This window comes from Sparus aurata, chromosome 5 (assembly GCF_900880675.1).
Source record: "Sparus aurata chromosome 5, fSpaAur1.1, whole genome shotgun sequence".
NCBI classification, from domain to species: domain Eukaryota; kingdom Metazoa; phylum Chordata; class Actinopteri; order Spariformes; family Sparidae; genus Sparus; species Sparus aurata.
Genome location: NC_044191.1, coordinates 19,519,687 through 19,547,241, shown reverse-complemented (window position 1 = coordinate 19,547,241; position 27,555 = coordinate 19,519,687). Strand labels below are relative to the sequence as shown.

General features: G+C 38.3%; 1 protein-coding gene across 1 annotated transcript; it reads right to left on the bottom strand.

The window, feature by feature from the left end:
• Window positions 1–1,014: 1,014 nt before the first annotated feature.
• On the bottom strand, window positions 1,015–27,418 carry ppil2 (peptidylprolyl isomerase (cyclophilin)-like 2). Its single transcript, XM_030418059.1, has 20 exons — window positions 27,250–27,418; window positions 27,017–27,066; window positions 26,740–26,785; window positions 26,580–26,642; window positions 26,109–26,160; window positions 25,837–25,888; window positions 24,807–24,898; window positions 23,818–23,907; window positions 23,643–23,718; window positions 23,369–23,529; window positions 21,172–21,247; window positions 20,325–20,431; window positions 16,247–16,336; window positions 13,498–13,531; window positions 10,768–10,885; window positions 9,885–9,941; window positions 4,729–4,801; window positions 4,119–4,181; window positions 3,165–3,307; window positions 1,015–1,262 (listed from the first exon to the last, which is right to left on the bottom strand). The coding sequence occupies exons 1-20, from the start codon at window positions 27,279–27,281 to the stop codon at window positions 1,160–1,162; spliced, it is 1,578 nt and encodes a 525-aa protein (XP_030273919.1). The 5' UTR covers window positions 27,282–27,418; the 3' UTR covers window positions 1,015–1,159.
• Between the last annotated feature and the right edge of the window lie 137 nt (window positions 27,419–27,555).

Here is a 27,555-nt window from a genome sequence, read left to right as displayed (position 1 = left end):
TAGTGGTAGTATAGCATATTCAAACAACCTCCTCGCAAAAGAAAAAAAGTGTTGACAGGAACAAAAGCTGCCATCACCACAAATCAGATTAGATTTTATTAAAACAGGAAGATGTCAATTCAACATGAGCATGAATCGCAAAATGGCTGTTGACAACACAAAAACAATCCAATGCCAGAATTACACCCCCAACTGCCTGCAACAGTCAGTCAGTAATTTCTTTCAGTGTTGTTTATTGAACCAGGAGAACTGAAGGCATTTTCTGAAAACTTTGAGATGCTTCTTAAGCTCTGTGATGTCGAGGAAGAATACAAACATTAAAAAATATGTTGTGTTCTGGTGAAACAATCAAACCCTGACGCTTTCCACGCAAAGACGTCTTTTTAGACTGATAAAAGGTTTTTGAGAAAGCACAAAAAAAAAGAATTTCAACTTTCAAGGGTTTATCTTAGGTGAGGAGAGCGAGAGTGCATTCTAAAATAACCAGAGCACCAGTGTGGACATAAAGTGACCAAGCTTGAGATGAATCTTTTATGTGTGGGCCACCTCGACTGTGATGCAATCTATAGCTCAAGCTTTCTGTGGAGAGAGTGGTGCTAAATGATTATGGAAACGTGACGAGTTAATCCATTTAAACACTCGAGGACTCGAGCCAAGGCAACCAGCTCGGAGCTGAAACCGCTGCAGACCGTCATTCCTCACCGGAAAGTGAACCGTGATATCCTTAAACCTCTCTTCACAGCCACCGCAGTCTGATGTTGGGAGTTAATCATGTTCACAAATACTGATTAGACGAGTCTGGACCAAATCATTGATTAAACTGTCCAGGACCAAAGATATCTATCAGATGTTTTTAGCCTGTCTTGACCACCCTGGAGGATGAGTAGAAGACCCATTACTTTCAATACTGACTAATGTTTCCTCTAAAGTGCTGATATGACTGTTGGAATACATTGCCTTATAATCAATATTCAGTGTTTTTGAAGGAAGAAGTGTAAAATGAGAAACTGAAACTTAATTTGAAAAAAGTCACTTTAATTTCTCGTTTCACAACACGACTGCGAGACAATAGACAATTAGACAAGTATGAAAGTGAAATACATGTTTTATCAACATGACCAGTAAAAATACAGACTGGTAAATGCTGGATGCGTCTGTGCTACCAGGAGCTAAAGTCTCCGAAGCTCGTCTTGGCTTTGGACTTCTTGGCCACCACTCCGCTGGTGGACGGCCCGCTTTCATCTTCAGGAGCTGAACGTTTTCTGAAGGAGAAAATAATATCATAATCATCCATTTTGTCACAGATGTGAGCCTCTACTTTTTGTAGAAGTCCACTCATATCTCTTTTCTCTTTGTAGATGGTGTCGTCTGTGCTGTTGTATAATACACTATACAGGCCTTTCAGGTTTCTTCTCCTCTTACTAGCATAAAGCTGTAGTCTGGGCAGGGCATCAAAATGTTTGCCTCTCTCTTTGTGTTCTGACAAGGTCATGGATACATTTGCATGAGACAGAGGCTATTTCGAACAGTCTGTAAAACAACAGTTGTTTCCTTCGATCAGACATCACGATGAACGGGCAGAATTAATTATTTATCTTATGAATGTGACCTTTAGGGCTACAACTTAAGAATTTCTTACATTGTCAAATAAGCTGAGTATTTTCTTAATTAATTTGTTTGTCTATAAAAACATGTCTAACACTCTTTTCCAGAAACGAAACAGATGCCTTCAAATGAACTGGAAAAAAAAAAATGTGCCTGACGTTTCCTCACCAGCCACTTATTTACCTCAGCTCTAAGCTGTTTGGTGCCGAGCAAGTATCTACACTTGACTTGTTTGAGCTTGTTTCGCTTAAACAGCTGCATATGTTTTTATGCTGAGGGTTGTTGTAAGTGTAGATGCCATCTGAGAGACAATGTGCAGCTGGAAAAGTGGAACTAGTTTGTAGATTAGTTATTTTTCCATTACATGACAAAATGGAAAGTTATCTAATTCCACACTTTAAATCTACAATCAAGGGTTAAAATTACTATTACTATATTATCTGATCTTCTACTGTATTATTTTAAACTCAGTAGACCATTTCAAGTCATGCCATCTTAGAGCACACTACTCATTTTGGATGGACCTTGTGTATGTCATTCTCATTATCTACATCTCTATTGATCAGATTCATCCTTGAAAGGCACACATGACCTGGCATTTTCTCTAAAAAGCACATTACTGACTGCTGAAACACCCCACATGTCACTTTTACATTTAACTGTCTGAGGAAATGGACTGTTATTTGGGAGCATTAGTACTGACATGCTCTGCATAAATCTAAATTTATGTGATGTGATGACAGGAGAAAGATAATACGGATAAAATCTGAAAATAAAATGTCATCACAGACAAAAAAATATCATGAGCCTAATTATCTCTTAATGTTCACTTTAGCTAAAGTGCAACATTTTCAGTTCCATTAATTCACATTAATTTTGATCATTTCAAAACTGGGACGGCTGTACATCCAGTGAAGTGTCTCAAATGTAACATCTACATTTTTCTTTCTAATGACAGGGTTCTGCTTCAATAAATAAAAAAAAGTGGGAGATCAGGGGGAATTTAAAAATGGCACAAACAAATTTACCAAAAAAACTAACAGAACAGGAACTTAAAAACTTTATGTGGCCATTATGAATGTAATAGAACGAAAGGGACAATAATCTCATGTTTCTATATAACAGGACTCAGCAAAAGTATGATCTGGATAATAAAACTGAAGTATCCCCATGTGGAAAATGGGCATCCTTCTCCGTAATTGCCAATTTTATACATTATGTTTCAACTTAATCTACGTCGCTATGAAATCATCACATTTTATTGTCCATTCACTTCTATCCTGTTTCTCAAGTTGCAACCATCAGACTGTGAGAAGAAAAGTGGAGGCCAGGTTAACTTTTTCATCCAAATTCTGCCTGGAGGGTGACACATAATACCTTTAACTTCTGTTTTGTGGATATGCAGCTTTTATATACAGCGAAGCCTGTGGATGAGTCACTACTAAAAGCAGAAGCAGGGGAAATAGTGTCTTATGAATAGTAAGTGTGTGTGTGTGTGTGTGTGTGTGTGTGTGTGTGTGTGTGTGTGTGTGTGTGTGTGTGTGTGTGTGTCTCCTTACATTGTGGCAGGGTTGATGTATTTCCCCACGCCTGCTTTGAAGGTCTTTGGCGCCTGTTCCTCCTTTGCTTTCTTCTGGGCGATGCTGGTCTGCTGCTTCTCCTCCTCCTGTTTCTGAAGCTCGTTTTCTCGTTCGGCTGCAATCTGGAGAACACAAATCACTTAAGTCCCCACAACTGCTGTACGTAACAGAACAGGGGTCCAGATCCTGCGCTTACAGCACAAGACTGAGTGTTGTTCCCATGTTGACACTTTCACTGTGTGATCTGTGTTTCAAATGCAGGTGTGAAAAAAATGGAAGTGGAGTGTCTTCAAAGGACAATGATTATAAAAGGTTAAGTGCTGACCTCCTGCTTTTAAGGGCAACTCCACCATTTTTTCCACATTAGTGTGTTAACAGGTCTATGGGAGCACTAATGCATATGTGAAAAAGAGGTATAGAGCCTTTTGTGGTTCCAGAGGAAGCTGCATGTAATCTGAGAAATTGCTTCTAGTGACGTTAATCAGTGGCTAAGTTGCATTGTGGGTAATGTAGGCTCTTTGTTTTTAAACTGTATCATGAGTCCAACAGTTTTAATGGAGTGCAATGCTAGACCAGTGGAGAACTTTTCAAAACCTGCTGCCTACAGTGAGTGACAGCTTTAAAAACCACCCTTAAAGCAGAATGTTGTTTGCTTAGCGTAACCTTTGTGTCAAGGTTTTTTCAGTATTCAGGTGTGCAGAACCATCACAATGAAAAATGTGTTTGTCAAAAAACACTACTACACTCACACTTTTAGTACACACTCTCATTATTTGAAAAAAATAAATAAAAATAAAATAAATAAATAATAATAATAATAATTATCTACCACTCCGCAGATAGGGCTTCTAGTCTGAATGGTGCACTGTTCCCTGTTGTTTAATCATAAAGTCAGTATTGTTCACATGTGCAAACAGAGAGAAGGATACACACCTGAGCATCAGCCTCTTCGTACGGGTCCACAAACACAGTCGCACTTATGATCTTGATCTCCGACTGTAAAACAGAGTCGAACAGAAAAAATGTGGATCCACAAATGGTTTGGTTAGGTGTCCTTACGCTCTTTATTTGTAAATTATATTAAGCTTTATTATCAGACTGTACCATCAAAACAGTCTCTAAAATATCAACTAGTTGAAAGTACAATAATTTTGATTGACAAAAACTTCTAAGAACTGCCGTTCATGTTCGTTTAAGAGGAAAATGAAAACACCGATACAAACTTAAAATATTGTAGCTGCATTTGCATTAAATTTTTTAACTGAAAACAGCCCCTCATCTCATCTCTCATTGGCCTTCGCTTTATTTGCGCCTCAGCACCTGACCTTTAGATAAAACATGTAAGGGTCACAGTGGCATGATAGCCGAGTCTTGTACCCCTCAGATGCTATTAATGTTAGTGATCTAGGAACTTGAACTGATTCCGCAGTCGCTTTCTATAATTTGCACTGGACATGGGGTGTCATCTGAATGCAAGATGGTAAAATGAAGCATAATATGAAGTTACACTTGGTGCAGGTATCAGACTGACACTAATTCTTACCTTTGGTTTGTCTGATTTAGGATCACTCTCCACATTCTCCATGGCTGTGAGTGTCTCAAATCCACCAACAATCCTGAAGAAGAGAGAAACACAAAACATGTCACTGTGATTCATTTATCACTATGACACTAGGTAAGAGCAAGATGACACCTGAGCTCCACACAAAAGGTCCCGGATCACTTTGATCTTTGACAGGGAGGATAAAACAAGGGCAGCATACCCCTCACAACAAAATGTATCATTTACATGTCCTGTGTAAAGACTGATGTGCTTCATCGTGACAAGAAGGCTGTAGGGAGGAGTTTGAGGAAAAGGGTGAAACTAGGTTCAAATCCCTGTGACACCATCCATCCTGCTGACGTGCCCTTGAGCCATTTCAACCTGTAATGCTTCCGTATATCATCTCGTGGGCTGAGAAATCTGTGCAGACCTCATTATATTCCTCACACAAAAGTGAACATTAGTTGCTGCTAAAGGCAAATGTTTACCGCCTTTGTTATCAGCCTCATGGTATAAACAAAGAAGAAAAAACAAACGCTGAAGATTTAGAGTCTGTCAAAATGCTGAGGGCCACGAGGCGATCTGTTAGCAGCTCCCTGGGTGCAAAGCACTTTAAGAAGCTGCTCTCACTTTGCTCTTTTAAGTGCAAACTCTTTATCCAGCTGCTCCTGTGGGGGCTCCTTGTTACCATGTGTGGAGTCAGAAGACATCAAACACAGTACACCCAACAGCTAGCAGGGGGTGCTTCTCAGGCCACATGTGCTTCGCTTTCACATGTTCAGATGGGCAGCGGAGCTCCCACACTCATGACTCACTAACCTCGCAATATCAGACAAAATTTTGAGGGTTCCAAAACAGTCTCAAGAACTCTCATCTAAAGCCTTGTTTATATACGTATTCATTTTATGAATGCAGAATGATCTGGCAGTTTTTGAGTGTCATGTAAAAGATATTCAAGCAGTTCTTGTATCGGGGGAAAAGTAAAATCTCCTTTCATCACAGATCTAGTTGAGACAAAAGCAGCAATATTCCCAAGTGAAGGTTACCAATACAGAACAAATCCTGTATTGGCATAAAGTAGCAGGGCTCGACAGTGCGACTGTTTTGCTCGCATTTGCGAGTTGATTATTTCCAGTGCGAATAGAAAATTACATTCAGTCGCATCAGTGCGACTCCGACAAAACTGTAGTACATGCACCGTTTTGCTGTTTACGTGAGCACTGAGCAGTAAACACCCACATTTTTTCTGCCGTTTCTCCGCAGTTTTGCACAAACGCCTCACTACAGTCGCTCAGTTTCTCCGGCCGCTCTGTGTCTGCGCTCGCTGCAGCTGCCTCCTTTCCCCCTCCTTCTCCTGTTGCTGCTTCAAACATGACACCGGCTTTGGGACTGGCCGGCTGATGATTGGCTGTTCTGCCTTAAGTCCCGCCTCTCTTGCTGGGTTAGATTTTATTGTTCAGCTCGTACTGATGATGCGGGAACTACCGCAAAATACCCAAAAATAGCTGGGCGTTTATTTGTTTCAATCACTTAACAGACCAGGTGTTTATTTGGTACAGGCGTTTAATTCCCTCCTCACAAAAATCCGGGATGAAAATGTCACAAACTTCTCCAGCTTCTCTGTGAATTATCTGGCATCCTTCTGGGCATAACACGTGAAAAAGGCGAAGAAGAAAAACGTGCAGTGTCAGTGGTCACGTCTTCTTCCTTGATGTTTTTTCAAAATAAATTAGACTCGCAAGACAAGCATATATATAGTTTATTATTATTATTATTATTATTATGCATATTCTTGACTTTGAATGGGAACTGCTGTAAAGCATTTCTGTTTCTGATTCATATATTATGCAGTCAGTTGTCCATATTTTAAGATAAATTAAATGAATCAAGACAGATGTCACATTTACATGTCAGGGTGTGGTTATTATAGGTGCCTTTAAAAAATGATCCAGGTATACTGATCCCTCCACTTTGGGATAATTACTGTACCAGATAGATATACTGTTTGTACAGTGCTTTCAGAAAATCAATCACCTGAAAAATGATAACATAATTATAGGAGTGAGAGAAATGATACATCTCAAAATATTAAATATGTTGTAATTTCAATTTTGAAATGTTAATACTTGTTATTACGCAAACCCCTATTACTTTTTGCCATCACTGCCAGATCATACTGATTTTGCAGGGACAGACTCTCCAAACAATAAAATGGGAAAAATTTCAGTTTATAAACAAGTCTTTTTTTTTTTCCAGAAAAACAGTTATTTTAATTTTTTTCGTGGCTGGGCCACTATAATTACACATAGGGCCAGTAAAACTTGAATCTACTGGCCAAGCGGGCCAGGAAGAAAAAAAAGGTTATGTTGGACATGTTATGACCCAAGTCCAGCCGTAGAGAGGTGGCTTAGCTGCAAGCGGGTCAGGAGACCAGACTATGTTGACTGCTGGAGCAGGGACATTCTTCCAGTTTAAAAGAGCCAGTTATAACATTAAACATTTGTCTACAGGGTTAGGATTAGGCTAAATAAGTACTTTATTTGTTTGAAAATGACGTTTTTACCAAAATTGCTGAATTTTCATTGTGCTACTAAAAAATGTTGTGTGCTACTAAATTTTTCAGCATGGTAGCACAGTGCTACTTGGAAAAAAGCTTAGCGTCAAGCCCTGAGTAGCTCTTCTCTTTGTTTTGCAGGATTACCACAACAGCATATTATAAAAAGGAAGGTTAAAAAAAAGAGAGCTACCACAGTTCAAATGGTATGGTAAATCTCCATCGTACGGATTTCAATATACTGCCCACCAATACTAGATAAAGGGTGATCCATAACACTTCTTGAAGGTTCTGGAAAAAAGTCAGTCAGTGGACATAAAGCATTGCAACTATCCCTTGAAGGGATTCTGAAGGGATTCACACATCAGGCAAGCAAAGAGCATAAACAGTCATACAACTAGAAAATAATACTTAACCAAGGAAATCATCAAAATGGCCTGTGTTTGGATTAAGAATGTTCTTTATGGCGCTGCCACTTGAGATGAAAGAAAGAAAGACAGCCAACATTTGAGGTAAATGAAAGGGCAAGTCATATAGGAAGAGGATGGACATGGAATGCCTTCTAAAAAAAACCCTACATTTCGATATTGGTACCCAGAACTGTAGAAACAGTGGGATGGATAAAACATCTTGTAAAACTAGATTCTGTGGAGCAAGAGTGTTTAAGGTGCTGACCATGAAACACAACATCCCTGGTTCAAGTCAGGCCAGGGACCTTAGTTATAATGACATTTTCCCTCTGTCCTATTTCACTTCAGTCACTGTCAGCCACCTATACTCTCAGTTCTCAGGTAGAGATGAAAAATACTCACCAAAGAAATGGAGAACACACACACACACACACACACACACACACACACACACACACACACACACACACACGCACACACACACACACACACACACACGAAATGATTGGCTATTCAACTGATAGTCAATCAATAGTTGAGGAAGCAAAAATGCCAAATATAAGCTCCTTCTCACAGTGGAGAATTTATTGCTTTTCTCTCCATTATATCATAAATATATTGTATTTTTTTCTTTTACAAGGTCAAAACAAGACATTTGATTTTCTGACATTTTATAGACTAGACTGTGTAAAAAGTTGTTGAAGCAAAACACAGAGATCTATCATTGAAATTAGTCTTTAAGAATAATAAAAGAGAGAGCATTTAAAACTATAGGTCCACAGTCAAACCACCAGACAAAAAGGAAAAAGAAAAGACTCCAGTTTAATTTGCATTTCTTTTCTCAAAGTCTTCTCATCATGTATAGATCAGGACTCACACTGCCAATGCCATTAAATGTGCGTAGACGGCAGTCTGGAAAGGATAAAAAGCTAGACGCCTGGTTAAAGTAGAAGCTTTTTAAGTGAGTTCACCATGTGAAGAATCAGTCAGTTGAAAGCAGTATGCATATTTTTAGACAACAGCCAGGGCTTTCTCCAAAAAGACAACCATTTAAAGATCATGCTCAGCTCAGCAGAGGGAGAGAGAGCCTTAGATTAGATTCAGCATCTACTAAATTTTTCACTGATGTCGGCCAGGAGTCAGTCTGGAAGTCACAATACTGTCTGGAGCTCCAAAGGACCCGCATATGCATTAAAGAATGAGTGTGTGACAAAGAGAGAAAGAGGCTGAGGTGGGGAAGTCTAAGACAAACAGGACAAGAAAGATAAAGAAGAGAGAAAGGAGATGTTGCTCTGACCTAACTGTTTGCGTAAATGACTCTGAGCATTAGGCAAGTGTCAATCAAGGTTGTCACCTTTCAAAGCCATCTGCCTCAGCTGCTAAATTACACAAAACACTGTCATGATGGCACAGTGGAGTCAATTTAAAACAACATGATTAACATCAGAGGTATTACTTCACTGGCCTCATCATTCGTGTGTGTCATATTATTGCAAATGGCTACTTTTTCATCAGTTAATACAAGCAGTTACTTAAAACTAACCTGTTTTATTTGAAACCCCTTTAAAAAAAAAATCAGACTTCAACAGACTCTGCATTGTAAAAGAGTTGCCTCTTTTCAAGTGTGCTGTAATCTACAAAAACATCATAATTACATAGCAGCTCTATGAAAAGGTACTTCCTGAATGTGGAAAACATCACAAAAATGACTCTGCTGTGCACATCCCTCAGAGTTAGCTCAGGGTGAGAATGGCCAATGAAGTTGTAATTGTGAGGCCGAAGTTATACACAGTGTGCATTTGCCTATTTCGTGCTCCTAGTGAGATCATAAAATACCAAATGTGCTCAGACTTCACCTTCAAATTACAGAATGCATGTTTTATCACTGCCTCCCTCTGCGATATCGGCAAACATGAGACTAATCAGGGAATAACTGCAGAGAATTCAATCCATGAGAGCAACAGTGCAATTTCACTCAACTGCTTAATTGTCTAGATAACGCCGCAAAATCCACAATCACCATTAGAAGCTATGATTCTGAGTCGGCTGCCTGTTCTAGATTATGGTCTGCCACCTCATCAGTGTAGAATCTTCCACATCCACATGCCAACGTATCTAATAATTGAGAAATTTCCACGCCTCTATAAACAACGAATCAAGTGTACACACACTTTTTAAAATAAAAGGTTTACCTTCCAAAGACTGTGTGCTTCCTGTCGAGGTAGGTGCACGACCGGAACGTGATGAAGCTGAGAGAAAACAGATCACAAACGAGAAAAACGTTAGCAAAAATCCTTCAAAAGATTTAAGGTTCGGTAAATAAATAAGTGAAAAGTATAAGAATCAAACAAGAAATCTAAGAGAGCTTTGCCTTTACGGTCAGTGCTGAAGACATGTGTGTTCACAGAACTACTCTACTTTTACCAAATATACAGAATAACCTTCAGAGACGATAAGGAACGTAAAAATGACAATTTCCACAAAAAACATGACTTATATCAAAATAACAATGTCTGTCAAAAGAATTGCAATATAATATTTTTGCATATCTTTCAGCCCTACATAACAAATGACATTATGCAAAACATAATGTGCTTTTAAGCATAAAACATTTTGAGTCTTTACTAAAGAATTGTTTTTCCAGCAATTTCAGCTCATATGAAGGAATTTATATTATTACAACTGTGTTGTCAAATTGAAAAAATGATATTTTGAAAAATGTCAGAATCAAAAGGAAGCGTTAAACTTTGACAACTACATCAATAAACACTTAGAAATGCAATATAAGGGGGTAAAATACATTTCTACGAGGCACAAAATGAACTTCAAAATAAACAATAAAAAACAATCTCTGACAGTTTCATACATAAACTTTTGTCTGTGCTTTTAATAAATGGCATTTTATTCTAACAGCACTGCATTTTTCCTGTTTTTTCACCTGTGGGGGCTCAGCAAAGAAATCAAACGAAGGAAGAGACAGAAAAAAGCCAAACATTATCCTCTATTGGCTGACTTTCCAGCACAGAACGACTGTTCAAAGTTTAAGAAAGACTGCTTTTAAGAAAAATTTCTTACAACTGGGATTTGTTGGTGTTTGGACCCGAGTTTGCCATGCTCAGAACCCCGCGGCCAGTATGAGAGAGGTTGGGCCGAAACTCATCCTTGAAAGGTTTTCCCCAGAAGGACTCCCCTCCTGGGAATGGAGAAAGGGAGTGAGGGAGGAAGGAAAACACAATGGGGGAGAGACAGACAAAAGACACAGGGGAAGACAAGGAAGTTAAAAATTGTATCCAGTTATTACTGCAGGTAAGACTGCAAACAGGCATAACAACATCCTCAGAAACATCAAATGCTTTTGTCATGATCTTAATACACTTAATAAGATCTGCAGATGAAGCTTGCACAAAAGAAAATGTTGATGTTTCACAGCAGAAAAAGCACAGGTATAATTAATTGCATTAATAATGGCTGCAGTCCATTTTGGTTTCAGAGCCCTGGTATTATGCATGATGGCTATGGGCTACTAGATCATACAAACATGACTTTAGAGAATGTAGATTTTAAAAATCCTAAAAACCCAGCTGAGCAAATGTTTATAACAGAAGGAAATGTATTAAACATGCCAGGCCTCGAGGAAACAAAATGTGTTTTGTTGAGACAAGCTGAATGTAAAAATAACAAAAAATCTCCACAGGGTATCCACCATGTCTGAGACAAAAACATCCTTTTTAAGAAAAGGGAAAACCTGCAACTACATTCTTCTCACTTGTTGAGGGAAGAGAAGTTGGGAACATGACTAAGCATAATGTGACTATATCGTCCATGAACATTTATCACCAGAAACACTTTCATCTGCAAATTGGTTGTTTAATGAGGAAGACAACAACTCCCATGATCCCATGCTACTCCACAACAACACCAAACTACTTCTTTTGTCATTGTTTTGAATGCGAGACCCCTCACAGCAGAATTTATAAACTGTGTATAATATAACCAAACACAAATAAATACATTTTGGGGATTGAAACTAATAGACAATAGCATTTAAATGTTCACCTCCAAAATGCATGTTACATTTTTATATTGTAAAATGTGTGTAAACCTATTAAAATCTTTTACCTCTGTATGACAACAATAACTGGCTTTATCTGTACCATTTATTAAGATTACTGCAGCAGCAGACAAACAGAAATGAGGCACCATGTATTTTCATAAGATGCAAAAGACCTGTTTGCCCTTGAACATGGAGCCATGTCGAGAGCCTTCAGCTGTGAATCATTATTCAGACTGACTTCATCATTAAGAATCATCATGATGAGCATACAGGAATACACACTGCAGGAGCTTATTGGCTCCCAACAGGGGCAGAGGATCTGTCGCCCTGAGGTGTGTTTCACTATCCTGCGACCTGCCAGCTGGTGTACGTGCATAAAACAGTGTGTGCATGTAATAGGTACAGAATGTACTGCAGGTGTGTGCGTATATGCTGGAGTTCAAATGCAAACTGCCATCCAATCAACTCTTCAGAGGCTTGATGCTGCAGTCAAACCACCCCTAGTGACATCTTTACATAATTTATCAAGTAGCTGACATTTTACCTCAGCACAACTTGATCATAAATGAATAGAGAGCGAAAGGGCAGGATGAGGAGAGAAATTAATTCTCACTTAAGAGTTAACCAATAAATCCAACAGCATTCCCCCTCATGTTAGTTAAAAATATTCCCTAATTTACATGAACAATACAACCTCAAACTTATTAAAAAGGTTTAACAGGAAAGAAAACAGGTATATGAAAATGTCTTCCACGGACTGACAGCTGTGAAGCATCTTCACTATTGAAAGCATTATTTGGGCATTTCAAAATACAGGAGCACGTGCTTCTCATATCATATCTTGAATACATGTCTAGGATTTCATCTACAAGTCAATGTTTAAAAGATTTCCTTCTACAAAGCATCTGGTTCTGGGGGGTTTTAGTTTAATGAGGCTCTTCTGAACTTGTGGAAAGAGTTAACGCTACAGTGAGCAGTTTGCCGGATTTGTCCCTTTCCAATTTATGTACTGGCAGTGAATAGAGGGATTTCAAATGTTAGAAATATAGCACATCGTGGTTAAATCTCTCATTTTGCTATTGCTCAAATCAACACAAAAACTAGAACAGACATATTAGCTCTTAAAGAGAAAAAAAACAATCAAATGAAAGACTAAATAGGTAAGCCCTGCTTTGGTCTGACAGAGCATCACAGCACCTGCCTGTGCAGAGTTCTTAACCAAACACTTAATTACATGCTAGGACTGTTAAACACTTGGGAGAAATCCTCCTTTAAAAGCCAGTTAGACGTCTGTTCAAGGGTTGTGAGCACATGGTCTGTACAGGTGATGATGAGAATTTTACCCACAGGCCAGGAATTCTGCACCTTCATAAATCTGTCACGGTGGACGCATTTTGTGTAGTGTTCAGAGACGCCCACAGACACAAAGCACACTTTGTGCTGCAATCTCTCAGAGCAGCACAGATGACATGCAAGCAGGAAATTAACTGCATGAGGCCTAGCAGTCAATCACACTGTGCTGCCTTTTAAACTGTCTTTTCAAAACAGGAAAATTACAACAAATGCTGGTTGACTGGTTGCGCGCTTGTGTGCGCGCGCGCGCCTTCGTAGATTATATTTAGTAACACTCTTGACTTGCATCTTGAGTTGCAAGCTGTATTTACGCAAAGCTTCCAAAAAGGAACTATTAATAATTCATCAGAGAGGAGTTATGCAATTGAAATGTGGTTTAAGTGCAGTGCTCATCTTACCTGTGCCTGTGCCAGTGGGGTCCCCTCCTTGAATCTAGAAAAAACAGAAAAAATAAAAACACTTGAGTGTGGCTGACCTTAGCTGCTACACACTGAAAGTCAAATACTTGGGATGAGAAAATGTCTGTGAAGTGTTCAAATGAGACTTTCAAGTAACCTTACAATACTTACATTTGACACATCTCAACCTGCAAGTTTGTTCCCAGTAATCACTAGAGCCTACTGGCAAAGCTTTCCAGGATACAGGCCTCTATTGTTCATTGTTAAGTCTCAACTTTACTATTATTGTTTATATTACAGAGTAAAATATTTAGGCTGTGTGGATTTCTTTAGTCTTCTTGTTTAAATATACACTAGGGGGTTTGACTATAGTGCTGCTGTGGAGTAAGGTTTTCATGAGTGTGTCCCTGTACCGTTTCTGTGCAACAACATTCCAGGGGGGAAGGTCTGGTAAAATACTATACAGTACTCCACTGTTTGACTTAAAGAATAAGAAGGAAAAGAAGAAATAGAATAAGAAAAGGGAAGACAAATTGCTATTAAAGTTCATTTTGATTGATATGTATAGCAAACTGTTATAATTAAACAATTTTAAGACAAAACGGCATTTGAAATGAAGTCTCAATAACAGATAAGACTGCAGAAAGAGACTGTAAAATTATGTAAATGTAAACATTTCATGAAAATAAAGAAATACATTCAGCGTAATTTTGTTAGATTATATACATTGCAACATACACATATAAAGGTGTATGAAACAATAAACTCTACAGTCTACCATCAACAGAACAGGAAGGTACAACACTCTTACATCGTTATAGTTATGTTTCACATACTTAGATAAATGGCAGTCCAATTCATTCATTTTCATGTTTTCAACATCACAAAAGCGTACTACTTCTTCTTCTTCTGAAATTCTTAGATTCTTGCTGCACTTTTCAAAGCCCATGACTGCATTTGTGTTCTCTGACACATTGCACTGCAACACTGAATGGAGACAGCATATATATGGAAACTGCAAAGTCCCATGTACTATGGCAAACTCACGTGTATAACACCTGCATCATATCAGTGATGAACAATTCTTCTCACTGTTTGAGCCTGAAGGTCAGCAGCCCTGTGGGCCTCTCACATGTGAAAGCAAGACTGTCAAATTCTTTAGAAGTATCATCTCAGGATGTTCAATATACTCGCAAAGATCTGATCAACTGCTTTAAAAGGCAGTGAGGCCCACAATTCTGTTCTCATTAACACACTGCTATAAAAGTGTTTGTTGCTATGACATTACTCTCTCCGAGGCCACCCTCCTCTTCTTCTGAGCTGCGGAGGATAGGCTGAAGGCGTAAGTGGCACAGTTATTATGGATAAACAATTCACAGATTGCCAGTGTGTATGAAAGCCAAGGGACTGAATGAAACAGGTAAGGGTCCTCTTGAGACCAGATGCCCACTCAGAGCCACTTTAATTATGGGAGCGGCAGCTTTGAAATAAACAGACAAGCGGCTGATCAGAGACCTGTCTTTTCAAATTCTCAGTCTGGCTTTGAGACACTGCAGTTGGAGAACATGTCAGGATAATAAGGTCAAGAAAAAAGTGTTCACTCATCTCTGAAGCAGTACTCTACACTAAAATATATTCATATTTCAATAAAAAGACGATGACCACCAGAATTGTTATTCATTTTTATTTTGGGTTATAGATGCTCAGTCAGTGAATTGCACTCTTTCACACAGCTAACTTATTATTAGATATTTTATTATCTACAAAGGACCTTTTATATCATCTCACTTAGAGTTTGCAAATGTCTGTATTCATATTCCATCCAACTGAATCTGCCCGGACACTGCAGTCAGATTTCATAAACGCTCCTATAGGGAGCTGCGTGACCCTCAATTTAATTACCCTCACATTTAGTGGTGACACTGAATTATTAATCGATTTTAAATCAAAATTGAAACAACGGGATTAGCAAATCACAGATCCGGTGATTATTTTGCTGCGGGATGCACGTCTAGCCCATGGTCTTATAAATGTATGCCGTCTTCCTAGTGTAGCAGTCGTGCTAATCAATCAGACATGGCCCAAGGCAGCTGCGTATACACCTACCAACAACACGTGAAACCCTAGTACAACTTTAGATTCGTGGTGCTGAAAAATGGCATCCTCTGATCCAGCAGCAACTCTAGATGACTTGGTAAAAAAGAAAAGTGGCACTTCCGTGATATGGCATTTTCTTATGGTAATTTTAAAATAAATGTTTCATTATTATTACTTTATTTAACTTCATTGCAGAATGTGCAATATTTATATACTGCTCCCGAGCTGCCTGACACATTTCAGTGTTTACAGAAATGTTCTATTATTCTCTTAGTGGAATTTCTTTGGTACTTTTATCTATATAACTTAAGTCACATCTTCTGTATGTTTGTTATATGTTCCATGCCAACTGAAATAATAATAAACATAGCAAGTCTCATCTTTTCATTTGAATATAGATCAGTTATTATTGTAATGCTTTATCAATGTGGTAACGCTGCATCACATTTTAAATCTACTACGCAGTGAATAATGAATCGAAGATCCACTTTGAAGAAAACTACAACAAAAAAAAAAATCGCAAATTAAATGGCAATTGCATTTTCTTTTTTTTTTACATATGCAAATATGCCAAAGTAATTCTAAGTACACTGGTGCCTGTAGTGAAGGAAACCGACGGAAGAAGCTGTCTTTATCTGCTCAAAGTCCTTACCATGAAATTCCGGATAGACCTGTGGAAGACCGTCCCATCATAGTAGCCTTTTTTACACAGACGGATGAAATTCTCTCCAGCTTTGGGAACCTAGAGGGAAGATTATGCAGACATTGTTTCATTTAAAAAAATACTTCTTTTGGAATAATCATTTGCTGACACAATTCAGTTTTCTACTTAAAATACTAAATGGACTCTCCACAGCCAATGTTATGAGCTGTGCTATAATTTTTTTAAACCCCTAGTGAGTTGTACAATTAGTAAAACAGATACAGGCAGCATATTACAGAACCACAGTGTTATAAGAAATCACTGTTGAGCCTTCAGAAAGTGTTGTGCTGTGTGTCAAGAATCAATCAATTGTGTGTGATAGGAGGAGACATTTTGATAAACTCCATAACACACACACATTCAACCATGTAACACATAAACAGGATGGTGGATGTCAATACCTGTCCAATTCCTCTTTACATTTAAAAACAGCCTACCTGATCCTATACGCCATTTCAATATACATGCAAGATATTATCAAAACCCTTAACCTCAGGAATGGATTGTTGTCATTCAACTAGGGAGGGGAAGACAAAAAAAATAATTTCTTTTAAAAGAGAATGTATTGAAGGCTAATAGTCATAATCGGAAATTTTAAATCAAATTATTGACCTCGTGTTCGCCTGTCACAGTTTTGTAAGGCTGGCATGTACAATCCTTAGAATTGAAACACGACCACGTTTATGTCCATTGCATTTCACTGTCTAATTGTTTTCCAAGTTAGCAACTTCTTGCTTGCATTTTGGTGAGGATATATGAGCATGATCAAAGATAATAAAGGCATATTTCTCTGTTCATTTACATAATGATCGGTGCTATATTTTAAACGTAGCATGTATTCACAAAGTGACAAAACATTTAAATTTGCATGCGTCAAGATGCATTAATAGATGTTATACAATCACATCGTAACACGATTTCCACCCTACGTTTTACATTTTTACATGTAAAACAAGCCTAAGTGCTCTTTGTTCAGTAATATAAAATAAGCAAAGTGACCTGGAACACACACACAGCAGCCTGACACATTATCCATTCCCACTGCTGGGGAAAACTTACCATCAGTGTTACAGTAATTCTGACAAATTAACATAATTTGTCTTCCTGACTGCTTTCAACCTACCTCTGATAAACAAACGCTGGGTAAACAAGGCCACATGATGGCCAGAGGTGTTAATATCATGACAATTCTTCATACCCGATTGAATCTCCAAGTAATTTCTCAGTCACATAATTAACAACCCGTATACAAATTAAACAGGGAACCACTGCACATAATCACAGAACACATGTACCCACAAAGAGGGGTGGAGGAAAAAGCAATTTGACTCCAGTGTCTTTGACACTCCCGTCACTAAGGACAGCTTTGTATAGAGGACAGTGGACAGGTGTCGAGCTACAGAGGCAGGGTTATATTTCAACTTCCAGGTAAAGCTGTCAGACAGCAAAAAGCTTTGCATTCACATAAACAAACAGAGTCATAACTCTGTCTGACCTGTTTGGAAGTGTTTGTTTTACACACAAATCTGCAGAAAAGTGGAGTTCAACTGTTGCCAAAGGCGTAACTATATAGCTCGAAGCCAGGCTTAGTTCTCTTCCACAAAGCTCTATTTTGTTAGGGGTTAAAAAAAAAACTGACATCTGGATTTTTCCTCTGGCTAAAAAGGTACATCATGGGTCATAAAAACATCCGGGGATCTTGTAATCATTAGACAGCAGCAAACTTTGACTGATTGGCACTTGATATAATGCTGGCATTCCCTAAATTGGGAGGTGACTGTGATGCTTGTCATGTCTACTGTTATTAACATCAACAGCCTTGAGGTTCACTTTGTATGCGTGTGTATCCTTGCGTGAGAAACTTTTTCCCCTTGGCAACAATGGTTGGTGGTTTCCAAGCATCAACAGTTGCTTTCGCAAAACCCTATTTTTATTCATTGGGCTTTCTCTGTGCAACAGGTTGTTCTACGCCCTACTGGTCTTATTCCCCCCCATGTCTCAATTTTGCTCTTGGGGTTCAAAGCTCTGCCTCTTTCTCCCTCCATTTTAAATCTCCGATTTTCAAACCTCTCCGGTACAAAGAGGGTTATTGTTTTAACCACTGGATAGAAAAAAAAAAAACTGGATTAACTTTAAACATTTTAGCCACAAAATTGATTTCTTCAATGAAAAGATCTAAAAACAGATTACTGTTACAGATTACAAGTACATGTATGAAATGTATACACACAAAAATCATTTTTCTTCTCAGAGTTTTACCCAGACACATTCACGTCAGAGATCTGTATCTGTAACACTTGGCTTCTTCTGCCTCTAGACACTGGCACTGCCTTGTAATGGGGGTTAATTTAGCATGTCTGCATGCATACTTTTAGTTTGTTTGTGTGTGTGAGTTTGAGCCTGGGAATGTTTGAAATGCGACCCAATTTAGAAACATGCTTAGGTGCCTAAAATTATCAGCAATCAATGATGTCACCATGGAAACAATGTTTGCTGACGCAGATAGAAAAAAAAAAAAATAATAATAATTCTTGTATGCTCACAGGCTTTTTCAAGTATTTCCAAGGCAATCAACATATCATTAGGTGGACATAACATTTAATTAAATCAATTTCAATTACATAATTATTTTTGAGCTACTTTCTACAGTATTTTTATGACAGAATTGGGTGAATATAATCAGCATTCTAACAGCCTCTAGAGTAACTTAAAGTCCATGTTATATTCCTTCACTTTTCTATTTCATAACATACAACAGTGTGAATTTGTTTTGTATCATTTAGGTAGATCATTTTTGTTAGATTTGAACCTGAAACTCTACTCAAAGAAAATGACTCGGTTATTTGGATTTATGTCTGTATCTAAATTTACATTTTAGTCATCCAGAACTATTTTTAAATCGAACAGTCATCCTATTTTATCCCACTCAGGCAAAGCCTATCAAGCATATCAACAGTTCTCTTGAATATAACAAAGCTGTGCCTTTCGCAATATCATGTATGACTAAAGTACAGGCCGACTAAATATTTTTTTCCTCCAAAAATCTGCCTGTTCATATTTCACCTGACCTGGAGACAACAAGGGAAAGGGCGACCGAAACATCCAAAGCTGGGCGAGCAAATGGGAACTTTACAGGGAGGAGGGCTTTGGATCTGTGTGACTGAGTGTATGTGACAGGGAAACAGCACTCATTAATTCATAAACAGCAGGCCACGAATAGAGCTGCAATCTTGTGTGAAAACCACTGGGGAGGAAGGTAGGGAGGAGGAGGATGTGGGGCACCGGGGGCAGGTTGTCTAACCGCTGCAACTTTCCCCTCATTATTCTGATTCGACAGCTCACAAGCCAATAAAAACCAAGCACATGAAGCGCCTGGTTACCGGGGCAGAAATGCATTCCTGGAACTCATGCTGTCTCTCTGGAGCCCCACACCTAACCTTAAAAACGAAAACACACAAGAAACACATTTTTTTCTGAGATGTAAACTTGGCAACCCGGGGGAGAGACTCTGCAGAAGGCTGATTCCACTGCTTTGAATGAGTCACCTTAAATACGACCAAACCACCTGCTTAGGCCAAACCTATGTCACGACGACATTATTTAACAATCATATACAAGAAAATTAAAAACAACAAAGCCTGGGTCAAATTCTCAGTATCAAAAACATCAGGCCTCATTTATAAAACCATATACTTTGTATTGATAATCTCAAACATTTACCTTTTCAATAACATATCAACCCTTGAAGTATTGGATGCATGAGCATACTGCCATTTATACATTTAATCTTTTCAATTTCCCTTTAACACTACCTGTAAACAGCGGGAAGTATCGAGTAACTATGAGAGCTCGGTCATTTCAGTAAGAAAGTAGTTCTTTCCGTATCTTTTCTTTAGTTGCGAAGATACAGACACCAAGGCTATGGAAGAATTTTTGCTGACCACCACAACAAAATGTAGCACTGCTCCGAACTGTTTGGTTTGTGATTTTATGTTCGGTGTGCATGTGTAAAAATGCATGTTATTACCTTATCACAGTGCAACTCGACATTCAGGTCTCCCTTGTTTGTGTGCAGACGGACGTAGCCTTTTTTCTTCACGTACTGGTAACGCACAGTGTCATCTGCAATGGCATCTATAACATAAAAATACAACATTTTTATTTTATGAGTCTCAGCTTGATGTTACTGTAGCTCAGATCTCTGACCTCTAGAAACCCTCAGACTCTCTGAAGAGCAGGTTGTTATTTAGATGCAAGTGCCATTCTCTTTCAAATAATGTACATAGCCTTTATACAGGACATTAACTTCAGTCTCTCAAAAGACACTCGTGTACAAAGAAGTGGCAAAAAGTAAAAACAGCAACATGACTTCTGAAATGTAAATTCTTTCCAGCATTAAGCACAATGACAAACACGCTTCCATATACATACAGACTGTCCAAAAAACAAAAAAGTACTGGTAATCACATCTGAGTCTTCATTGCAAGTTAGACTAAGGCAACATCCATAAAAATACATTGCATGTCATCCTTTTTCAGAAACCTGAACTAGGTCACAAAATCCAAACATTGTGCTCCTCTTCTGAAGTGTACTGAGCCTACTATACAGTTGCATAACAGCAAATCTCTCCCATGGAGCAGCTCAGAGGCTGACAGGAGAAGAAAACACAGTCAAATTGAGCAGCTCTTACTTGCAGCTACATTCAACTGTGTGAGCATGAAGCTGCACTTTGCTGCAAAAGGCCAGGCGTGACTAGCCAGTCTTCCCTGGATAAATAAAGATTAAAGTAACAAAAGACAGAGGGGGTGAATGTTTCTGTCTGCTGGGAATCTGCAGTGTTTTTTTTTGGTTTTGTGTGCGAGATGTTCACTTGCCTGCTTCATGTGTTGTTACAGGAGTCATGGCCGTGGATGTGAAGGAAGCGCAAACTCTGCCTGTGGAATAGTGGGCCTGGGGGAAAAAAAGAGAAAATTAAAAAGGCTTTTATGTCATATTTTGACAACACTATTCTTTTAATGCCACTTCTCCTGTTCATGTATAATTATATTACTATAATATTGTTTGTCAACTTGATTGGACTGTGTTCGAAAACCATTGAATGTTACATTAGGGTTTTTTATTGTTTATGTGCCGTTCATGTTTATTATTATTATTGGTTATTGTTTTTTTTTTTCTGTTGTATCGTCTCAAATTGCAGTGAGCTGGAATGAGTTCTCCACCTGAAATATGGCCCAGTAATGATGATTAATGGTTTACATGATGTGCAAGTACTTCCTAAGATATGAGCCCAACCGGCCAGGCGGTGGCGCTATAATAAAGGTCCAAGAATGCAATTTTGTAAAGGCCTCGCACCTTGTAACGTACATCGTTTAACTTGAAGTACTCCACAAATCATTGAGTGATAATCAGACATTTAATTGTTAAACAATTGTTGTTTTTCTTAGTCTTCTATCACTATAAATTCAAAAACTTTAGGTTTTGGACATCACACCCTGTGTCTCTGGGAGAAGGTGATGGATGTTTCACCATTTTATAACATTTGATTGACAAATTGTCACATTTGTCATTATTGTTTTATCTATCACAGTAATGTTTGTATTTTTGTTTGTTTGTTTTTAAACATACTTATCCAGGACTAAGTATGTAAAAACCAGCTGCATGTAATGTTCAAATGCACAAAGGCACTCCATCACAACAGAAACTTTCTCATTAAGGAGTTGGAACTATCATCCTTTAGTAGAAGAATAATTGTTCCCACTGAACCACCCCTTCTTCTTGCCCTGCCTCTCCCCTCTTTTGTGTCAAGTGGCACATCAATTGCAAACTAGCTTATTGACAGCCTCTGCAGTTTCTGTGTGATGAAGAGCACAATCTCCTTATGAAGGAGAGATGTCTAAAGTGTCACAATTAAACGTGGCACTGGAGCTGCTTTGAGGTTATTTGAGCTTAAATTATAGTAGAATACATTTGCTGAATATCTGAACATCCAAAAATACCACAAACAATGCAGTGAGATTGAAGGAGTTATTTAAGTCGGTGAAATAACAACTGATGAAGATGAAGGCAGAGAAGGGAAAATGGATTTCAAAAGCGTAAACCGACTCTATAGTCCTGGCTTAGCATTCTTCTGCTCTAGTTCTTGTGAAGGCGCATGAAAGCACAGACTTTACCTTGTGTGCTCCGTCTGACCTATATTCCCTGTTCTCTCAGATGCTGTCAGAGCGTCACCTCGACTGTGAACTCAAGACGAAGAGCAACCTAGGAGAAGCTCTGGCGTAAAAACGAGACATGGCGTGGCATCAAAGAATGGCTGATAAGAAGCAAGGTGTTGATGCTGCTCGAATTGAATCAGACTTCATCCCCCTGGTTTATTCAAGGACATGGTTTATGATGGTGACTGCATTTGACCTTTTCTGTTACACATCTGTGCGTTAAATTCCCTGACAGTTAATCCTAGTTCATAACAACAGAGGGAATAGCAGTAGGAAGGTTACAGAAAAAATCCAGATGGTATTTTAAAATGAGGAAAATAAAGAAGCTGCCTATTTAAAAGAGGCTTTGTGCCAATTTGATGCTTCATTAAGGTTAATATTTTACATCTTCAAATGTTCTTACTGGCTGAGTCTTTTTAATATTTGCTTAAATTCCAGTAATATAAGCGTTGAATATTATTTATCTTCACAGTTCTGTAAACACTCTTTGTTCTGTTTTTGGATGCAGTCGTTTATCTTACTGCCCACTGTAATGGTGATGCATTACTGTGTTTTTGACACCCTCCAGTGTACAGAGGAAAAAGTACACCGCCTGACCAAATTAATGCCATCTTGAAATGCTCCTGACTGAATCACAATAATTTTAACGTGCAGCATCCAGGTGATAAACGGGGAAACTCTAACTATCTGTGGCTAATTAATTATCCCAGATAGTCTGGGGATTTCAACAAGCAGCTGTAAAGAAGTTGTAATCGGTTTTGTTAATTTAAATATTTCACAAGGATTTAAGATACAAAGACTAATGTCTTCCTGGTCTTTGTTCACCATTTATTTTACTTAGTTTTATGTTTTCGCTTACAGCATTTAATTTGTCTGTCTTCTTGGCCACTGGCTCTTTCGAAGTGGAAGCCAGGAGCTGATCCCCCTTGTAGTCTTTGTAGAGCTCAGCTAAGGTCTCCCTGGTCTCGAGGTTGGTGCTATTCAGGTGGTAAGCTGGGTCCAACTTGGCCTTTTCCTCATCTGAACCAAGCCAGGGAAAGGAGAGAAAAACAGGGGAAATGGTTTGACCAAAACACATTGATATCTCCAAAAAAAGTTTAAGCTGATTCACAAAAGACAGTTTGACAACCCACCTGGATCCAACACTTTCAAGTTGTTTTTTACGTGGAAGAAGTTGGAAACGTTGAATTTATCCAGGTTTGTAGGGTCCTAAAGAGACAAAAATGTTCATAAATGATAAACAAAAAAAACAAAAAACACATCAATTACTGTGCTTTCAACTCAGCAAAGAAAAATAAAACAACCAACCTGAAGAGTTATGATATCCTTTCTGGTAAAGGGTTCATCGGTTAGCAGGTCTTTAAAACTTTTGGTCTTAATGTTGAGCTGCTCAACAGCCTGAGTAGAAACAGAAATATTTAAAAAGGAGACATATTACACTAATTTTCATGGTCATATTTTTATTCTGAGTTACTACTAGAATAGGTTTACATGCTTTAATGCACTAAAAACACATCCGCTCTCTCATAGTGCACAGTGCTGCAGCACTGTATCCCCCCTCTGTCTGAAATGCTCCGTTTTAGTTCCTGACTCTTTAAAGGTCCCCTTCCCGATTACCCGGTCTGCTCTGATTGGTCAGCTCACATACTCCTGAGCCAGCACCGCTAACAACAGCAACAACAGAGCAGCAAATCAATTCTTACGAGCACAACTGGCCACTTAGCAAAAATTATATAATTTTGTGACCTGGTAACATAGTGTGATGTCACAAATTCACAGAATTAAAAAGGTAGGAGCATTGACAAGACGCTTCAGAAGAAGTATCTTCTCTGGGACAGAGGAGCTTCTGCTGGTGCAGATTTTGAGCATCTTTTACATACACAAGAACATAAAACACTGAAGAAAAGGAAAAAAAAAAAAAAAAACTTCAAAGTAGGTCTACTTTAAGAAAATAATAGCCTCCTTTGGCACACACTAAGGTTAGCGATTTGTGTGAAGGGGAAAAATCAAATTAATTCTGTATTTCATTGTAATAATTTGTAATCGTTCTTCAATATAGATACAACATGCTTGTTTCCTTTAGATTAAACAAATATAAAAAAAACACGTTTAAAAATGTAGCTTCTACACTGTCAAATTTTGTCCTGTTTGGAGAGGACTCCTCAATAGTGTTTGGAAAAAACAATGTTGCACAGAGCTCATTCCTTATGATGCGAGGCCACATCTTGTGAGACCATGTGGGTTGAGCGGCTGCCTTATGTATGAGGATCAATGCAGGAGTGTGCGAGTTCACCTACCTCATTAGAAAACACGTTGCCGGTGACCTTGTTGGCAACGATGTGAGAATTGTTGGTGAAGATGTTGTACAGAACAGGGCAGTGATACTTTCCTGGAACCAAATGAAAAGAAAAGTCAGCAGGAGGCCGAGCAGTAGAGTCACTCTCGATCTGCTGCCACAGGCTGAAAACTCTTCTCCTCCAGAAGTCAAGAGGTACCTCATGTAATGTTCTCCCTGCTGAATTATATCATCTCTCCCACACCTCCCTATTCCACTTGCTTTAATTTGCACTTATCCCTTCCCAGAAATTACCCTTTAACACTCTTTAAGTAAAATTTTCTTTGTCATGCTGCCCTCACACACAGCAGTGCTCGTGCAAGATAAGTGTGGCTTTGACCCTTGTATTCCTAACTACTGGCTGAGTTTGGTGATTAGAATCTGGAAATTAAAGAAGCTACAAGAAACTTTTAAGTGGTTATGAAACAGTATAAATGTAATACAAGTGCTTATATGACATATATAAGTATAAGCAACCATCAGTGAGAGATCGACTATTTCTTTATTGTAATTTTACTTATTTCTTATGCTGGAATAACTACACCTGGAAGATCTGGGAAAAATGACTTTAGTTAGTTTTGAAACTCTCCACAATGATGTTAAATGTATTGCTTAGGTGGTGCCCAAATCGACTTGGGTGCCATGTCTAAGCATTATAATGGTAGAGAATATCCTGGACATTACGGGGGGGGGGATTACTTTAGTTTTCTCAACAAAATGAGTAATACTAGGCAAATGAATCTGTTGGCCATAAGCCTACGTGTTACCTTGATGTATGATGACCAGCACAAAACAAGTATATTGTTTCACCATCATCATAGTACAGTTATCAACCTTACACAGCCACAAACAGACACCTTATCCCATCACAATGCATCATGCAAACAGCTGTGTTTATTCAGCTCTAAAAAAGGACAGCATCAGCTCACTTCGCCTCTATTTTCTACATGAATCTTTGAAAGATAAAGCGCATTGAACACATGCATATTTACCATCGTTGTTCTTGGCAAAGTTCAGTTTGATGAGGGACTTTGCCTCCAGTTTCTATGGGACAGAAGAAAACCTGAGATGTGACATGATTTCCCAGCGTCCAAGTTGGCTCTCTTCTCTTCGTATGAGATTTAATGCTTTGTACATGGTCACTGACATGTAAATGTATCCAACTAAACTCAAATATGAAGGTTAATATTCCAACGACCAGGGAGATTAAAACTGAAAAAAACAGGGGGAGCAGAATGTTGAATAAAAATTTTATTTTGCTTACCTCTCCAGTGGCTGGATTAGTACCATATTTCTTGATCCATGGGACAATGCTCCTGAAACACAAGGTGGAAAGGAAGTGATCTTTACTGAAGGTCAAACCAGACACATGTAGCTGCCACAATACACGCAGAACAAGAGACAATGTGTTTTCAACAACAAACACAACAAAACTTATCAAATTCTTGGCCCTTAGCTATCTGTTCTATTATTATGTTCAGTATTACACCAACAATAAACATTGTGAATACTGATGCTATTTCAATCCACCTGTATTATTGGATGATGGTTTTTGCCCTCTTATGCTATTCAACTGCATCATAAGCCATCTTTAACAATTTAAGCAGGTATATTTAGTATTCAGTATTTAGCATGGGTATTACTTAAATTATTATAATTTAATATAATATAATACAATATAATATATGTATATCTATATATTTATTTAAAGTGTGCATCGATATCATCTACTTACAGCAGGTCAAAGACCACCCCCTCCTCAGTACACATAGGATACTCAAATGGTTGAAGGGACAAGCTGAAATATCAGAGAACACAGTTTGGCCAAAATGAGACAATGTCAACAACCAGATAGCCAGATTCTGACAGATTTCAAAATATGTTGCTGTAAAAACCTGCAGTGGTCAAATGGAAGTCGTCTGAAGTTTGCCTTTGGAATTTCTGAAAAAGTGAAACATAAAGCACAATTAAATAAAACATCAAATAGAATTAGTTTCCATACAATTACGTGATTATTATAGACTTTTTCAAAGCCTGTGAACATACCACCTTTTTAAAGTTGTGGCGAGTTAGAATTTATGCCAACTAAATATGGATTCATTACAGCCTTCGGTGTAGCAGTGAGTTCATTATCTATAACTACAAGCGTTTGTTGAGTTGATTACAACTTACCTGCTCGCTTTCCTCCATAGAAGTGTGTGTACTCTGAACACGTGATGTACCTGTGAGGATAAAACACACGAACACACAAATAATTAAATAAATGTTAAAGAGAGCTCAAACTACGATCAGTTAGGTAGCTCACATAAGCTCAATAGCAATCACTATCAGCAGCTAGCTGAGCTAACAACAACAAGCACGGTTCAGAAGTGTGTTGTATTGTTCACAATCATTCTAATACTTACATTTTGTCTTTTTGGTGCTGTCGCTTCCCCATTTTGATGTTTTGTTTGGATCTGAAAGATTATTTAAGAGAAAACGACAGATTTTGCCGTATAAAAAACACACAACCTGCTCGCCTTTTGTGGCTTCCGGTTTGTGTTCCTCTTCGTCTTCGTAATTAACGGCATTGAGTTTATAACAACGGCCCTCTGCTGCCCCCACTGGAAGAAAGAAGAAATACATTACATCATTATTTACGGACCCACGTTTCTTAGGTGTATCTCTCGTTATTGTATAAAGAAAACAGTTTAATAAGTGTAGTGTAAGAA

Excerpts from the sequence above, each read along its gene's own strand:
- ppil2 (XM_030418059.1), bottom strand. The coding sequence starts at position 27,281 with ATGGGGAAGCGACAGCACCAAAAAGACAAAAT. Across the intron at positions 23,908-24,806 it reads GCAACGTGTTTTCTAATGAG|GCTGTTGAGCAGCTCAACAT; the intron begins GTAGGTGAACTC and ends GTTTCTACTCAG. Across the intron at positions 16,337-20,324 it reads TCGAGTTGCACTGTGATAAG|GTTCCCAAAGCTGGAGAGAA; the intron begins GTAATAACATGC and ends TCTTCCCTCTAG.